We start from the raw sequence: 19,074 nt of genomic DNA, 5'->3' as shown, positions 1-19,074 counted from the left end.
GACGGAGCGCAAGCCATAGCTGGAGTGTAAACAGTGTAGAGGGCTCCGACGACGAAGATGACGCACGCATTAGAAACTAAACAGATGTAATTATAGCACTCCCGGTCTGCAACCATAACAACTTTGTGTCAGGTTTCAGGTGGAGATGCTGAGTGCCTCATCTTTACACCATCTGTCAGTTCACTTGCCTGCCTGCCTGTCATACATTAATAAGAGTAAAGAGCTGCTGAAAAAGACGCTGTCATATCAATGAATATTTGTTAGCCAACAATCAGGTATGTGGCGGTGAATATCTGTGCCCCGGAGGCGTGGACAGCTGCTAAGTGAGTGCAGCATTTTGAATGTTTTATGTTTTGGACACTGGATAAGAGGCTGGCTACAGTGAGATGGAAAATCTCTTTTCAGTCAGGTGCTTTGTGAGCGGGACTTCATACAGCCTGTTTATGTTCTCAGGATATTCGCCTCGCAGGGATACGTAACACACACGGATCACCCAATCATTATACTAGGGTTGCACTGTATACAGTACAAATGGGATCATGAAACATTGAATAGTCGTGACACAGTAACATTTCACACATTTTGAATTCTAACAATGTGTTGCTTTTCAGTACACTTCAGCAGTCCAAGGAGCTTGACGTAAAATGTGAGCGCTAATGTTAAGTTCATGGTGTCAAAATGCATCAATGCATGATTTGAGCATGAAAAAGTTGAATGCATTTATTGTGGAACTTAATAATTGATTATCATTCCTGCAATGACAGCCAATGTGGGTAACACAATAGATGCAGAGCATGTGAGACTGGGAAAAAAGAAAGTTCACGCTGCCTACACTACCATTCAAAAGTCTGGAGTTGGTAAGATTTTTTTGTTTTCGAAAGAAGTCTCTTATGCTCATTGAAGCTGTAATAAAATAATTAAAAATACAGAACCCCCGCCACCCCCAAAATTACTGTCACTTTTGATCAATTGCATGCATCATTGCTGAATAAAAGAACACTTTTTTTACTGACCCCAGACTTTTGTATTTTTTTCTGTTTAAATGTAAAAAATATAATAAAATGATATATAATATACTATAAAAAAACACATTTTTCAAAAGCAAAGTATTCTACTTGGTTGATTATGTTAATCTATGCTGGAGTGGAAATCAAGGAAAGTGAGAGATACCCACGGTCACATCTCATGCCCTGGTGGATGAGTCCATACAGCAGAGAGCCGCAGTGGTCACAGAAGGTGGGGCTGGAGTACGTGTGGACCTTGAACTTGTGCTTACTGCGTGGGTCCTTCAGAGAGACAAAAAAAACAGAGCAGTCAGCCACTTTGGCCATAAATAAGAATTACCAAAAGTAAACTGGGAATTAATGTTGATTGCAATAACACAAATACATGGTGCGAAAGATCTTAAAGGGGAAGTACATTTAAACAAGTAGAAGATAAATTAATTTAACCAGGTATTTTACATGGTAAAAGCACAGGTGTGGCAAGGAAAAGTTAGTAAGAAAAGACGCAATTTTTCTTTACAATACAACTTTAAAATATTCCAATTTTAACCCTTTTTGCTAATTGTTGAAAAAAGTAAAAATTTGAAATCAGAAAGTAAAAAGACTTTGTTTAAAAGCAAATGGATTGCTACTGCACAACACATTTCACATATGTGCAGTAATAAATACTGTATTATATAATGTACAAACACACACACACAAAACCACCATTCAAAAGATCAGTGAGTTTTTGTAGATTTTTTTAATAAATTAATATTATTTTCAGCAAGCATGCATTAAATTGATCAAAAGTGACACGTTTACATTACAAAAATGTAACTAAATTTATAAACTATTCAACAGTTACATTTAATTTTAACAAAATTATGTTGTTTTTATTTTTTCATTAAGCTTTTAATCTAGTTATCAAAAAAATCCTTTATGAAAAAATTGATTGCGGATTCCACAAAAATACTAGAGTAATGGCTGCTGAAAATTCAGCTTTACCATCGCAATTTTTTTTTTTTTTTCAAAAAATAAAAATGTGATTTTAAAATTAACAAATATTTCACACTATAACTGTTCTTACTGTCTTCATCAAGTGGTGCCTTTGTAAGCATTGAAAACATTAAACTTTTTTGAACAGTAGTGTATTACACATAATTAAACAGAAATAAAAAATAAATAAAGAGCAGTGAGATTTTTCTTGCTTTCAAAATGTGGTCTTTAATATATAAATACAATTTTAACATTGTTTTATTATTTAAAATAAAATCATATATATATATGTTGATTAATAGTATATAGATTATATAATGACAGAGGATGACACCTGAACGATACTGGAGTGCCTTGGTCAGCAGGGCACTGCCAGACAGCTGAAACACTGGCACACCAGAATAGCCTTCCTGTTCGCCTCCCCCCAAGTCATCCATCCATTATTAATTAAGCAGAGGCTCTTTTATGACTTTCTATTCATAAGAAGCTGTTTTAATATTCTCCCTCTGAATATAGCTCATAGCGGCGTTGACACACACAAAAAGAGTGCAGCTTCCATACGGCCTGTGGCCTGTGGTCTGGGCACACAGAGGCCCCGGTGAGTGCATGCAGCACACACAAAACCCATACATACTGTTGTGCTACATACTCTTACAGTAGAGGAATATGCAATGAGAAGAGGTCAGAGTGAATTTACACAGGTTGCCTCCACACCGTGTAGGGAAGCAGAGGTGCTGATCAAATGAAAGAGGGAGTAGTGGGTGTTGGTGTGGGTGTGGAGTGGGAGGGTGGTGTTGGCGCAGTGGATAAGACACATGCCTTTGGTCTGAGAGACCTGGGTTCGAATCCACTGTGAGACACCAATGTGTCCCTGAGCAAGACACTTAACCTCTAGTTGCTCCAGAGGCGTGCGATCTCTGACATATATAGCAATTGTAAGTCACTTTGGATAAAAGCGTCAGCTAAATGAACAAATGTAAATGGAGTTGGTGGATGAGGCGAGAGAGAAACAAGCAACGCTACATGATAATATTACAATAAAAATCACAATAAACACTTGCAAAGGGGCCAAAGTTTGGCAAGGCGCATTAGCCTCTGGTAGTGGATACTGTAACTGTACATGCCCTGCAGGGTAAAAGTGCTTTTCTATTCTAATAACAGCAGTTTTCTTTTTTGTATTTCTATTTTATTCCAGTCTTCAGTTTCAAAACGTCCTGACTATTATGCTAATATTTTAATATTACTTAAAAAAATAAATATTTAAACAGCAGTGTGCATATTACCATTATAACATATTATAGCATATTATAAACAATTGTCTAGTTCCTGACTGAGGTGTTTATACACTTCAAAAGTGTGACAAATCCACAACTACTCAACTGAATCATGCCACACAGGTCGTTTCTATGCATCAACCATTGTATCCTTTTCCTTGCTTTTTTTTCATGAGAACAGTTGTGAAAGTATCAATTTGGAAGTAGGGCTGTGCAAAAAATCAAATGCGATTTTCATGCACATCTCATCAGTAAAGATGCTCCTGTAATTAGAAGTATATCTCCAGCACGTGCGTTCAGATCAGGGTTGCCAGGTGTTCACAACAAATCCTGCCCAGTTGCTTCTCAAAACTAGTCCAAAACTAGCCCAAACGCGCTTCCAGGAGGGTCCCCGATAAAAAATTGCTTCCCGGGGTTAAAATATACGTTTTTAAGCAGGGTTGCCTTGGTAAAATTCACATTTTAGGGACTAAATATCACATTATTTGTATTGGGGTCGCTTTGACCCACGGACATGAAAAACAACTACAGACTTTACTACACCGAGCCGTAATTCACTGACAATCTACACAAAATCGATGTTAAAATCGCAGGCGATTCTTTGTCGATTTTGAAAACGATTTTGTGTTAGTTGTCGGTAGACTACGGCTCTGTGTACTGCAGTAAATGCCGCTTCACCTGAACCAGTGTTGCCAAGTCTGCGGTTTGAAGCAACCCCAATACAAATAACGAAATATTTAGCCCCTAAAATGCGAATTTTACCAGGGCAACCCTTCCAAAAAATTTATATTTTAAGCCCGGGAAGCAATTTTTATCGGGGAACCTCCCGGAAACGCGATTGGACTAGTTTTGGACTAGTTTTAAAAAGCAACTGGGCAGGACTTGTTGTGAAAACCTGGCAACCCTGATCTGAACGCACATGCTGGAGATATACTTCTAATTACAGGAGCATCTTTACTGATGAGATGCCCTATTTGGAAGTCAATCTACAAACAACCAAACCTATAGCGACCCATTAGGCAATATAAACAGCACTGAGCAAACCACAAAACCTATACGAGCGAGTGGGCAATTTGGACAGCAATATGGAAACCACTAGAGCCAGTGCACTTTCAAAGCTCAATGGAAAGCAGCTAAGTACTTAACTAAAATTATATTAACCATCCCAGCCATATTAAACAGCATTGAGGAAGCTATAGGAAATACTCTTCTATCCATACATCAAGTATAAAGTATAATCAAGTTTTAAAGCCTGAGCCTCCATGAATTATGGACCAAGTTGTCCATTTTCTTCTTGTGTTTGCCGGCAAAGTTACAAGTGATGATCGTGCTTAATTTAGTGAAAAGTACAGAGCCCATGAGTTCATTCACAAAACTTTTGCTCTGCAATGCAATACTTTGCAACAGAATGTACAAAGTTTCGCAAGAGAACACAAAAGCATTGAATTATGTTGTCCTACTTTTCACAACTTCTACAACTTTTTTTTTGCTTTAGAACATTTACAAATTTTAAATCTACAATTAAAATGTTAAGGATACCACTGCATCTGTCTGGAAAAAATGCAGTGATTTAGTTATTTTCAAAGCTTTCAATGGACTCTCATTATAACAGAACTTCATTATTGTTTATTTAATTCTAACAAGTCATTTTTTGTTAAATATAAACCAAAACGTAAAATAATTTGTTTATAATTTCTGCACAGGAGAGACTTGGTGTTGTTTTGAAACAAAATAAACTATATTTTATTGGCTAACTGCCAAAATGAGTTGAAAAATATCGGCATATCGGATATTGGCAAAATCCAATATCATGAATTCTGGTAAGAATAATGGAATGGGGTTGAGCGAAACTACATATATTTTAAATCATATTTTAAGTGGGTTAACTAAATGACTACTTAAATAACCTTTATAGGACTGTCTCAAATGTTTTTGTCTATAGAATGAATGTCAGTAATGTGAGTTCAAAACCACATTAGATCACAGTTCTATTGTATGGAACACTAAGGCATTTTTTTAAATTCTCTTTTGTGTTCCAAAGACGAAAGTCATAAAGGTTTGGAAAAGCGTGATGAATAAATAATCATTTTTTTTTTTTTTTTTTGAGTGCATTTTTTTTTGAGTGCTTTTTATTATGCATTTTTTAAAAAGCTTACATAAATACATTTTCTAGCATTCAGGATCAGTCCGACAAAACATATTGGTGCATCTCATGGCACCACAAACAATTTACAGCACCATCTAAGGCCCCATTGTTCCATGTTCATTTGTATACCGTGAGCAAGGTTTACGCAAATAGTCCAAGTCTTCTCCATTTTTAGTGCATCTCTGTGGCAGAATTACAGCACCACATACTGGTCTGGCATGTATACTACATCGTTTTGTGTATTTCCCCGGGGGGGGGGGGGGGGTTTGGGGGGATAGGGAAAGCTCTGGCTTTGTGTGGACGTAGCCTAAAGCAGCACAGAGAACAATATTATGTGCTCACGTCTGTGAAGGTCCATTCAAACAAAAGAAGGCACATCAGAAGAGGGCTGTGAAATGCAGAGTAGGTGCAGGTGTGAAGGGGCTTTTGTAGACTCATCTGAATAGTCTGATGACAATGTCACCCCTGAAGCGCTGGCCCATCCGATAAAACACAGATTCACTCATAATAAAGAGAAGAGACAAAGTATAATTCATTTGTATTATAATTCTCTGTCATCTTATACAGATGGGATACAGTGAGCAGCATACAAACAATAACAAACAATGAAAGCCGGTAGATGAAATTAAGCCCAACATATTGGTGCACTGCCTGTCCAAACAGATCAGGAAAGGAGACAGCAAGTGACAGACGCAAATAAAATCATAGCACCATATTTGTGCTAGAACTGATCTAAATACTTTTATTATTTGTGTTTATTACAAAAAACACCCTCTTCCAAATTGTATATAGATTTAACTACAGGCATACAACTGTCCGATTTGTGTCCGATTTCAGGTCTATATGTGCACATTTGATCCCAAAATGTAGGCAAAACCTGAGCCACACACAAAGTGTGCAGGTGTGATGTTTCTCTGATCACGTCCCCCTCTTTAAAGCAGATGTGATCATTTAAGGCACTTTGTTCATCACTGAACCCTCATTAAAATGAAAAGCACAAAAAATGAAAAGCACAGGAACTCTGTCTATTCATAAACGTCAAAGGCAAAGAGCAAAGCCAACCAGACTAAATCTGATCAAGACCCACTGATCACAAAATACTAATGTGCCTTTGTGGACATCACAGAAGATGATACTGACCTTTTGATCATTTTTACCAGAATATGTCAAACTGTTTTATTATATATTACCGTATTATATTGCGTGCTGCAGACAACTGAAACAACAAAACTATGAACTGTACCAGGTTTTCTTGTGTCTGTTTTTTTAATGACTCCAACAAACATGCATCTTTCTGAGATCTTTCAAATTTTCTACTGTCTTGTCCTATTACATAAAATAACTAGGACCAAGGCCACACTTCCTCCAAAATATTCTGAAATGCAGACTTAACAAATATAGACAAGTTTATTTTAAAACAACTTTATTACATGCTGAATATGTGGTTACATCCTGAAGCTCCTTCAGAGGGGGGAGTGGTGTGTTTGCAATGGCTGACCTTGTCAGGCAAGATGTTCACTGTTCCCTCAGACCACTGCAGGTGTTTGGGAAACCAAGAAAAATAAAAACCACAAAGCAGTTGACAGGAAACAGCAAGTGCTACACAGTAAAGCGATCTTCTGCACATAACCCTTTAGAAACTCCACCACTAACATGTCAGTCCCTTAACATGCAGTTCATTTGTCTCTCTTTCTATGCATTTAAATTGCTCTATATTTAATTAATTTTTATATGCACTACACCGAAATGAATGAAATGTAGGATTTTCATGACTTCACCATGCATGTCCTGCTGATTTAATCTAGTCTCCCAGATTGGTCAAACTGGTGTTTAGTTTGGCCACCAGCTGGTCTTTCAGCCTGACTAACTGAAAAGTGCTCAAAACGTTTTTTAACATTTAAAAGACCAGTCTGACTAAGCTGAGAGAGCAACTTAACACAAACAAACCTGATAAGGCTAGTTTTCAAAAGGGTAAAAATCTCATATTTAAAAATCCTTAATATTTCCGTGTTTTCCCTTAAAGGGATAGGTCACCCAAAAATTTTTTATTCTGTCCTTAATTACTTACCCTCGTGTGTTCCAAATCTGCGGAACACAAATTAAGATATTTTTGATGAAATCCAAGAACTTTCTGACCCTCCACAGACAGCAAGGGAACTACCAATGTCAAGAAATTAAGCATTTGAGTACAAAAAAACAAAAACAATAATAACACTTTATTCAACAATGCTTCTCTTCTGTGCCATACTGACTTCTCTGCCATTTTAGACAGTATCACAACACAGGTGTGTGATGCTGCTGATGCAGGAGCATGCATTGTGACGTAGTACTCTAATGAAGAAATTGTTGAATGAAGTCATTATTTTTGCAATGTAAAGTATTCTCACATCTTCATAAATTAAGGTTGTACCACTGAAGTTTCATGGACTATTTGAACAATGTCCTTACAACCTTTCTGAACCTTAAACATGTCAGTTGTGTTGCTGTCGATGGAGGGTCAGAAAGCTCTTGGATTTCATCAAAAATATCTTCATTTGTGTTCTGAAGATGAACAAAGGGCTTACATGTTTGGAACGACATGAAGGTGAGTAATTAATGACAATTTTCAATTTTGCGTGAACTATCCCATTAAGTTTTATTCATTTTTCTAATAATCTGAAAAAGAAAAGAGACAAAATCAACTGAACCTGCTATATAATGCAAAAAAATCTTTTTTGCTGCACTTGAAAAGGTCCAAATTAAACAGTTTGAACTTTAAATGGTGCATTACAATCCTTAAGGTACCACAGCCTTCGCTCCATAGCGTCTAATGCACTGAGCAACACTGATGCGAACAGACCTTAATACATGATAATTATCTCACCTACGTTACCGTAAACTGCGTACAAATGCCATTATGTCTGTCATAGAGGAAAACGCTGCTGTTTTTCTTTCTATGACAAAGCAACAAAGATTCTTTTCAGATAGAGCGCATGCACAATCCTCCCACTTCCATGCTTCTATCACACAGCACGCAGCGCACTGAGTCATCCAATAATCAGTACTGAATAAGAAGGTGCAGGCAGTTCTGTACAAAGGAGTTCAAATGGAAAGGCAGGGGAGAGAGAGGAGACGCAATAGAAATGCATCGCTATAGAGCCCTCCCACCCGGTGGCCTTCAGAGAGTTCCCATGGTGATGGCCTAAGCCCATCGCCCAGCAACAGGCTGGTACCTGTCACAGCAAGAGTTTGCAGCAGTTGTCGCGTCTGGCTGAAGGAAGAAATAGTAATACACTTGAGAAGCTGAGCATTTCTGTGTAAAGACGCACAAACACAGTTTCACGCTTCCATTTCCCCTTTTCTCAAACTATGCACTATTTATGAGGCATGTTTTTCTTTAGTAGCAGCTGTAGATTATGATCTTGTCCGAGAGGGTGGTTGTGGGTAGCATTTATCACAGTGTCAGTACCACTGTGATCGAGTTATGCAAAACACAGTTTCTGTGGTTTGCTACAAGAAACGGTCATGGCCAACAGTTAAAGGCTCTAGTTGATAATGCAATAGTAATATATAAGATTAATGTAAAATAATTATTATAATAATAATAAATAATCATTAAATATTACATGAAATGTATCCAATTCTCGCTATTTACAAACTATTAACTATGACATTTGCATAACAAATTTGCTGCTTATTAATAGTTAGTAAGGTAGTTGTTAAGTTTGGGTATTGTGTAGGATTAGGGGATGTAGAATGTGGTCATGCAGAATATGTGCTTTATAAGTACTAATAAACAGCCAGTATGTTAATAAAAGGTATCCTTGTAAGCAACTAGTTAATAGTGAGATTTAGTTCCTATACTACAGTTAACAAATGTTTTAATTAAAAATAATAATAATAATTCAACTGATATAAAAACATAAATCATACAATGAAATATATAATTTTATTTCAAGCTGTCACAAAAATTGTACATTTTTAATTTATGGCATTTACTGACCAAGCATACCCAAAGGGTTCACATACTTTTTCCCATGGTAAATGTGTTTCTTGCTACTGAAAGTGGCTGTAAAGCAAAAGATTAATTGGGATAATATGGTCTGAGGGTCAAAGGGATTTTTTCTCACACACGCACACACACACACACACACACACACACACACACACACACACACACACACACACACACACACACACACACAGAGAGATCTTCAGTTCTGATCAGTCCAGCCATGTTTCCTTTTTAATGCTTTGTGACAAGCAAACAGCTGCACTGCTCTGCAACAGAGTGACGATTGGTTTCTCCTTGAAACTGCTCTTTAAATAACTGCACAATAGCTTATCCACAGAGAGAACAGCACATCCATAACAAACAGCTTAATCAGAGAAATCAGAGAAAAGTGTTACTGGCGCAGGAAACGTGTTTATGCAAATGCCTGCCTGGCCTTATTAAATCAGTGCCCCACGGGAGCATGCAACCAGCGTGAGAGAGGTATTTATAGATATCACCCACTTCTGGCAGAGCATGTGGGCACATCCATGACTATCCCAGCGGGATTTCAATAATGACAGTTGGGAGTGGGAGATGGCGTGGAAATTTCTAGAAAGGGTTAAGCTTTGTGAATGGCAGAAGATAAAAAGCGAGCCTAAGGGGGTCTTTTTGTTTTTCTCAAAAACGTTTAATCGGCTCACAATATTTCCTAACAAGCTACAGTACAGGTAGTAATTTATCCATATAAGTTGAATGTTTTAATATACAAACACACACACCTACACACACATATATATATATACATACAGGTATGGTGAGGCATGGTGTTTGTGAGTGTGTATGCACATGTTTATGTGGTTTATGAGTATACATTTTTGTATGATGATATGGGTATGATGACATTGGTATTACAACGTGAATGCTATTTATGAGGACACTTTTGTGTCCCTGTAATTCAAAAGGTTTATAAATCCTTCAGAATTAGTATTTTTGAAAATTTCCAAGTTTTCTGTGAAGGGTATAGGTGTAGAGTTGTTGTAAGGTGATAGAAAATACAGTTTGTACAGTATATAAAAACAGTGGAGAGTCCCCATAAACCATAAAACTGTTGGTGGTTGAGAAGCGATCCTCCCCCATATGATTGTAAAGCGCTTTTGGTATACAGCAATACACAATAAAGTGCTAAATAAATGCCTCATTCATTCTTTCATTCATTCATAAAAGCCAATGTATGTGTGTGTGTGTGTGTGTGTGTGTGTGTGTGTGTGTGTGTGTGTATCTGTACTGTTGTTCATGCCAGACAGGTAGCAATACAGTTAACAAGCATTGCTCTTGTGGAAAACAACAGAATTGGAACAATTGGCGTGTTTATTGTAGTCAATTATTCCAGTGAAGCTATGTGTCTCTGTCTGTATCATTTTTAAGAGGTGACGATCACCAGGACTGAGAGGATAAATTGGGAATCTCTTTCTCACTATCTGACAAAGCCTTATGCGCAACAGAAACTGACCACAGCATTGCTGATATATCATCGATTTTAAGGATTTATTAAAAAAGTTAAATGAATCAACGTGAGAGTGAGGGCTGAGATAAAAAAATAAAAATAAAGAGGCAGATACTAGATATTTTAGGTTTCCTAAGAAACCAGTGGGCGTTAAACACCCTTGACCAGAGGTGTGAAAGACATTTCTGCTTTCTAATACCCTTACTGATCAAAGCCAACGGTTTTGTCACATTTGACAGACTCCCTTTAATACAAAACACTTACTATGGAATAAGACTTGCAAGAAGAAGCTAGCGTATTCTCACACGTCTATGAACCCACCTAAAGTCTGTTTTGGTCTGGTTTTTATTGCACAACTGCAATCAGAGTTGAGTTTCAGTGTGATACAAAGTTCTTATAACGTGAATGAGAGTTTAATGAGACTCCCGGTACAGAAATCCCTTGGTGAATGTCTAATTAGCCCACTTCTATAATTGAAGCCTAAAACGAGCCCCTTTGAAAACATCTTTGAGTCCGCCTTGCTTGGCTGTCTTTGACATTGACTATATTTATACCTACAATCCCCTTTAGTGGCTCTTCTGAGACTAGCTAGCAGATTTACACAAGAAAAAACGAATCACAATGTCACAAGGCCAAGGCTTCATCAAATAGAATTCGCGCCTAGTTTACTGGCACGCCGACGTCCAGAGCGCATGCGGTTTTGCCGGAACTTCTAGACCGGTGGAGAACAAACGTGGAAACAGAATTAAGCGTGAACCTCATCACCGTGGCTCTGGAGGAGGATGAAAGGGGCACGTTTCATCTGCATGAATGGGATGAATGGCAAGGCTTCTTAGAGAAGTGGTGGGACAGTGCCAGATCACTAATGTGGACTGAGGCGTGGAAATGTGCTAACGTCATCCCACCAACATTCACGATTTTAGATCACTCTAAATCCCTTTTGGAGCGTCTGCCAGCCGTGTCATATCGCCTGGCCCTGCTGGGCGCACTGTGTAAATATTACGGTATTCTAAGCAGGGGAGCCGACATGGGACTTCTAGGGCACTCCTCTGAGAGCTGAAGGTACGTCTGACTGAGGGAAGGCCACTGAGAAGGCTGTCAGACACACAGTGCTGGGACTATCACTGTTAAAGAGTTCACAGGGCACTCGTGAGAAAGTGAAAGAATACAGCATCTAATCTGAAGGCAGAGCGGTCCAGCTCATAAATGAAGTATAAATGAAGTATACCCCAGTATATTGTTTTACTGGGGTAAATGGTATTTTTTTGCCAATGATTGAGGTAACAAGTAATGTGTATAACAGTCAGATTATGTTGAAAATAGCATATAATTAACACTATCAACTTTCTACCTATTTGTTTACTGACAATATTATCAGGGGTTCTCAAACTAGGGTCTAAGGTCCACTTGGTGCAGCAAGGGGGTTCTAGGGTCCAAAGAAAAAATATGAAACCGAACCTAAGAGGATTTTATGAAACCAATACAGTAACATTCAAGGGCAACATATTGTTAGGAATTAACTCAATAAAGGAGCATTAAATAGATCGAAAGTGACAGTATAGGTTTTGACATTTTTATAAAAACTGGCTCCACTTTATATTAGTTAACTACTATGCATTTACATCAGAAAATAAGTACTTATTGTTATCATATTGTATTAAAACAGACTTCTGCTTCTATTGAGGGGGGGTAAGGGTAAGGTTAGGGAAAGGTTTAAAAGGAAAGGAATAAAATTTCTATTAATTGTCCACTGAATTATGTGATCTGTAGAGCAATGTCCGTTTTCTTCCATGAGCGCAAAAGTGTTATGAGCATGTTCACTCTTTTTCCACACATGAAATATGAAAGCAAATAGACATATGATTATGACGATATGTTTTCTGTATGTGTTTTGTATGCAGCTAATGTTATTTTTATAGCAATAAAGGATGTTTATGACAAATATAAGCAGTTTAGTGTAATTAAACATACAAAGAGTGCATGTGTCTGCTTATTCATCAAATCAACTAACGTTATAGATCACAATGGGAAGTTATTACAAGCACTCGATGATGGTGTAAGTGGGTAAACAAATACATTAATAATTACATACATTTTCAAGTGTAGCTTGACGCTAATTGTACTTCTAATTATATTTTAGGATGTAGCCTATTCTTGTTAGCATTATAAGATGATGTTAAATCCATTTATGAGATACATATCTGATGAAAAACACATTGTTGGTCCGTGCCACCTAGCGTGCAGGGGCATGAATTAACATGAGGCGAACAATCGTTTAACGTTTGGTGTGAAACCACCGTTCGTCTGCGATTCGCCTTGCTTTTCCGAATCACACTCAGAGTGGAAAGGCCTTAAGTCTCGTCTCTCATCTCTTTATACTGACTGATGTCCATATTTAGCTCCACTTATGTCATAAAATACATTATAATCATAGCTTTTGTTCGGAGCTCCCTCTGCTACTCAGGTCGAAGGAAAAATTATAGAAATTATAATTTTTTCTAAATTTGATGTATACTATGACTACAGATAAACAGAAAAAGACGTGACTGAATGTGTGTGTCCATTATTTCATTATGATCAATGTATCACTAATTTATATAAAACTGGTAAAACATCAAAGATGTTGGATTTAAATCTTTAAGTAAACAACAAAACATGCAAACAAATGACAGCTTTTATCGTGTTCGTTTTGTGACCTCGCTAGTTCCAGTGATTTATTTCTGATTCGTTTTCTGATAACTTCTCTTTGTTGGTGAAATGATGGGGTTGTGTGATGTTGTTCCAGAGAGGCGTGTAAAGGGTGGTTTTTAGTGAAGTGCAGTGGGGCTTCTGGCCTGACGATGGAAACATAGCAGTGCTACAGGTTTGAAGCTATTGGTAAAGCACTGACTCGCACTGGTCCAACAGTGGAAAAGCGATTAATAAGTGCATTGTATCAAATGATTAATCTAAATTTAAGCACATAGTAGTTAAGGCCATCTAATACAAAGTGGGACCACATATTCAAATAGTTTGTATTGTTTGTTAGGTTGTAATATCATTTTATAATATTACTGTTTTTTAACATATATTTTAGCATAAGTATATTACTATCCCATGAGGCCACAGGAGAAAAGATGCATAATGATGTATGCATAAATGGAGGAGAACAGGGACATCATGATGTAATAAATATGGATTGTATTTAAGCTTCCACGTGTATACTTTTAAAATGTAGTTTTAACTGATCAAGAAGTTCTGCATTAAAAGCGATGAGAAATGTTTAAATACTTTGAATCAAATTTCATATTCTTGTTAATCATCAGATTGGTGTCTTTCAGTGAAGTTTTTTTTATTTATTAAATTTTTTTATGCCTGTGGTGACAATAAATGTAAAATTGATTTCCAGATGATTGCAGTCAAATAATTCCACCGTGAGATTTTTGTTCACAATTCAGTTTTTTTTTTTTCTGTAACTCCTGGTGGAAAATGCTAGTTTAGAATCAAAAGTGGGTGAGAGTGAAGCAGAAATGTATTTTTCATAATTGCATGGATTCAAAGAGCAAAGCCATTTCCCGTAACTGCACAGCACCATTCATTCTCCCTGTTCCTGTGTGTAGTGATTGTAATGATGCGATTGAACTGGTATTCTACGTTCACTCTCATCCACAATAACAAAAAAGCGCTCTGGTCCCCCGCGTGGACGAGCTTCCTGTAGCTGTCACTATAGACCGGGTAATTTGTTGATTTAAATGGTTGTATAACTCAGAGGCCCGAGACAAAATGAAAGGAGAAGAAAACTCCAGGAGGAAATCTGAAACGGAGAGGGTTATCGTCAGCGAGCTGTCGCACACACTTCCTCTGTGACAGTACATCTGATTAGATTTGCCAGAGGACGACAACTTCTGCCCACCTTTTTTCTCTGTTCTCTCACATGGGACTGAGAGAGAGACAGACACAGATTGAAGAGGAGAGACAAAGAGAAGGGAAGACAGAAAGCAGAAGAGGGGAGGAAGGAAGGAAATGGAAGAGATATTTGTACTCACGTCTGATGCAGGACCCTTATCTGCTCCGGGGCAGGAGAAGGTGACGAATTCATGGCAACGCTTGTGCACCACAAAGCAGCAGACTGAAAGAAGGAAGGAGGGAGAGACAGACAGATGAGATAAACGGTGAAAATCAGAGCTCATGGCACTGACAGACATTAATCTGCTGTGACAAAGATCCTGTTTGATTTCATGTCATGCCCTATGACCCAACCTGACCCCCCCCCACACACACACACACACACCCCTCACATACACTGCATCGCAATACTACACTGCACGCCATGAAGCCTGACTACAACCGTTAAACAAAAAGTGGTACTTGAACACCAAGAGTGCTTGTTTATTTCTGTTATTATTAAATAATTCTTGGCTTTTGAATTGATTCCCAATTTGTGAGTGCTCCACAGTTGAAACAAAAGATATGTGTGTGTTATGGGCATTTAAATGGTGCTCTGTGTAGTGCACATTTACCACACATCACCACATTTTCTATTTTTATCGCAGCGCACTGAATGCAGCAATTTTTTTCTGAAGTAAAGTACATGGCAATTAATTCACACATTAAATTTGCCAACAAAATCATTGTATTAAATTATTTCTTTCAATTTTAGAGTTCCCTTCATTCCTTCTCCATAAACTACAATAATTCACTGGTTATACTACAGTTTTGTAACAAATGTAAAAAGAGGTGCTCTACCAACAGAAGAGGAGGTGCAACATCTTGTTGTCATCATGTTGTTTTATTAATAAAGCTTGAACTTTGAAGAGTGAGTGTTGCACCTTTGCCCAGCTCATATATTACAGTTTTGGAAATATCTCTCATTTTCATTCTTTAAAAATTTCAAAATGGTCCATGAGCACACATAAAAAAATTTTTTAAAAATTAAACAACTGCTTTAAACAACTTTACAAGGAGAGGGGTGACTTATGAGGACGTAACCCATGTCCCCATTTTTATAAAACGCTTATAAAACATACAGAATGAGTTTTTTTGAGAAAGTACAAATGCACAAAGTTTCCTGTGAGGGTTAGGTTTAGGTGTAGGGTTGGTGTAGGGCGATAGAATATACAGTTTGTACAGTATAAAAACCATTACGCCTATGGGATGTCCCCACTTTTCACAAAAACAAACACGTGTGTGTGTGTGTGTGTGTGTGTGTGTGTGTGTGTGTGTGTGTGTGTGTGTCACACAAATGATATATATGATTTTTTTTAAATCACTGAATTAAACATTTAATATAGTTCATACACATTTCATTTAGTTAGTCTTTTTTAAAATTCAATATAATATTTAATGTATATGTGACAACAATGTAGTATCACTACTGTGCTGTGTGAATGCTTATCACTGCCTACAGTACAGTATATGGAGTGTTACTCAATATTAGCAGGCAATATACAATAAGTAGACATTCAAAAGGCCCTTTTTTCCGCGGCGGCGGCGGTATAAAGTGCATTTGCAGCCTTTGACCGCTGAGTGGCGCTTTAACCACAAGTTATCAAACAAGCGCATTAATGCACATTTTCGCTAATAGACGTCAGTTTTGCCTAACTGATGTGTTAGATTTGATGGCTTCAGTCAGGGAAAATGAAAGAAAAACACTGTAGTTAAAATATTTAATATATTTAATATTTAATATCCACAGACGAAAGTTTGGTACTTATGAAGTTATGTGCATTTCTTAGAACGAATTCAAGCAGGATAAATGTCAAGCCAGTGCCTGAGCCTGTGCTCATATTTTCTCTAAGCTTCATGGTTTTAAACCATATTTTAGATTTGACATTTAAAAGGTGTGCAGTATTATTTATATTATATTAATTATGCGTTAAATTATTCAAAAGAAATTGTGGTTTACTTTGCATCGGAGCATTAAAAGTGGTAGCCTATTTTAGGGGGGTAAGCTACATGGATTAATATGCAAAATGTCAATATTTTCATATATTATGCCTATATTTTAATTTATATTTTCAATATAAATATATTTTTTCCTAGCAAAATGTGTTTTCATGTTTCATGAGTTGAAACTTGCCTGCACTCAGCAGCACTACTCTCTGTATTCATTATTTTCTCGCAGCCCGTATTATTATTTTCACAAGACCATAAAGATAATAACAAATCATGAATTAATAATTAATCATTATTTTACAAAAATCATTGTTATTTGTGAACATAGCGTTTGTGGAAGGCTTTAAGACCAAGCGGAATCCTCTGTTCCCGCCTCACAGCGCGCGGGTCTCCGCTCAGTGAGGCAGTTCCACCGTCTGAAATTTGACTTTACTGAATCAGATTTAGGCGAATACAACTTATTGATCATGAGCCCAACATTTAGGAAGGCTGGAAAACCTTTATTCTAACAGAAGGAAGACATATTTCATTGAGCTAATGCTGTTAGAGAGAGAGAGAGAGAGAGAAACTAGTCTAGGGCTATTCTTAAACTTGGAGCTCATTATATTGAGGTACAAATCCAAACACCAGAAATGTTATGCATTTGATCAATAATGAAATGTTATGAAAAGTATGCATTTTATTTTTTAATCTTTAAAGTCACAATTCTATAATGGTCAAAATTACTCAGGCCAATGGTATTTTTTTACTGACATTATTTTATTATTATTATTATTATTATTATTATTATTATTATTATTATTATTATTATTATTATTTTAATAATTGTAGCCTACATAAATAGGTGAAGCAAAGAAAAATATTCGGATCGTCCCTTATTTTTCCCTTATTTTCTTAAAGAATAAACACGGTTTTTCTACAAGAATAAACATGATAACATATTATTAATTAATAAAAATAATTTAAGCAATTAAAACCTTTTTTTTTTACTTGAATTTAAATACTATTAAACTAACTTTAAATTCTCAAGGAGTTTATAAGTAAAAAAGGATAAAATGTCACAGGGCACGTTAAATAGTCTAAATGAACTTGTGTTAACAATATAATTAGAACTAACAATATAATTCGATTTTTTTAAATGAACAATTCCTGTATAAAATGGGACAGCAACCTTTATATCAAACATTTTTAAATCATCCACAGCTGAGCATCGCGGGAGGCTGACCTGCGCCAGAGCGCGTGAAGTGAATGTGATGAACAAAGTCATTTTCAGATGCAAAAAAAAAAAACAACAACAACAACAACCCTGGATAGCCTAGATTAGGCCCAGGCTCTGCTCTGAAGTATAACATTTTAACGGATTAATCGCCTATTTTCATTTGCTGCATGTCTTCTTTATTTTTTATTTTTTAAACACGCTAAAAAATAAATTAAGTTTGTCAGAGGAAAAAATATATAAGTCGTCTATAGTTGCATTTTAACGGATTCATCAACTATTCTCTGTTTGCTGCATGTTTTTTTTTTTTTTTTTAAACACGCTAAAAAATAAATCAGAGTTTGTGAGAGGAAAAAATATAAGTCAGGTATAAGTAGGGATGTGTACCGAAACCCGGTATTAAACTGGCCCCGGGGCTAAATTATTAAAGACCATATCAGTAAGATCTGACACTATGGGTTCTGCTTTCGGTACTGGAACAAGGGGAAAAAATTAAATGTACTATGTATTTTTGCTTAATAATGTTATCGTGCACATCTTATCTCACCAAACATTTCTAATGTGCGATTATATTAAGATGTTTGTCTGTGAGATCTGCGAGATTTCTCATGCGCGCTGCGGAGGCTGTCTGTCAGTCACACACACACACCACAACGAGCGCGGCGCACGCACACGCATTAACTGTACATAAACTCCTCCTTAATAATAAAGAGTGACGATAGCGAAGAGATTTGCTTAATGTTATCGTGCACATTTTATCTCACCAAACATTTCTAATGTGCGATCATATTAAGACGTTCGTCTGTGAGATCTGCGATTTATAAAAATAATAAACGTATATATTTCCCTCAAGACTAGTCATGTTTTTGTGGTTGTTTTAATTTAAACATGTCTGCTTCTATTTTAGCCAATTTATTTTCTATAAACTAAAACAGAAATAATAATAAAAAAAGGAAACCGAATACAGCTCGTTATCAGACTGTAAAAAAAATATGATGAAAAAGTCATGACAACACATTTTTAAGGTTGGCTACTTTAACTTATAGAAATAATTTAAGCAATTTAATGCGTTTTTATACTAGTTTAAATCTGAATTTTTAATACT

At 36.6% G+C, this 19,074-nt stretch overlaps 1 protein-coding gene across 2 annotated transcripts in view; it reads right to left on the bottom strand.

Moving 5' to 3' along the window:
- The window catches only part of LOC132147838 (protein kinase C beta type), a 128,090-nt gene that overhangs the window by 77,524 nt on the left and 31,492 nt on the right, over positions 1 to 19,074 (bottom strand). For both annotated transcript variants that reach the window (XM_059557112.1, XM_059557111.1), the window contains exons 3-4: positions 14,905 to 14,987; positions 1,175 to 1,286 (exon numbers count right to left, since the gene is read on the bottom strand). In XM_059557112.1, the coding sequence (XP_059413095.1) occupies positions 1,175 to 1,286; positions 14,905 to 14,987 (195 nt within the window). The remainder of the gene's footprint in view (positions 1 to 1,174; positions 1,287 to 14,904; positions 14,988 to 19,074) is intronic.

Source organism: Carassius carassius, chromosome 1 (genome assembly GCF_963082965.1).
Source record: "Carassius carassius chromosome 1, fCarCar2.1, whole genome shotgun sequence".
Classification (NCBI taxonomy): Eukaryota; Metazoa; Chordata; class Actinopteri; order Cypriniformes; family Cyprinidae; genus Carassius; species Carassius carassius.
Note: the sequence above shows the minus strand (reverse complement) of the source record. Positions and strands in the feature narration are given on the sequence as shown.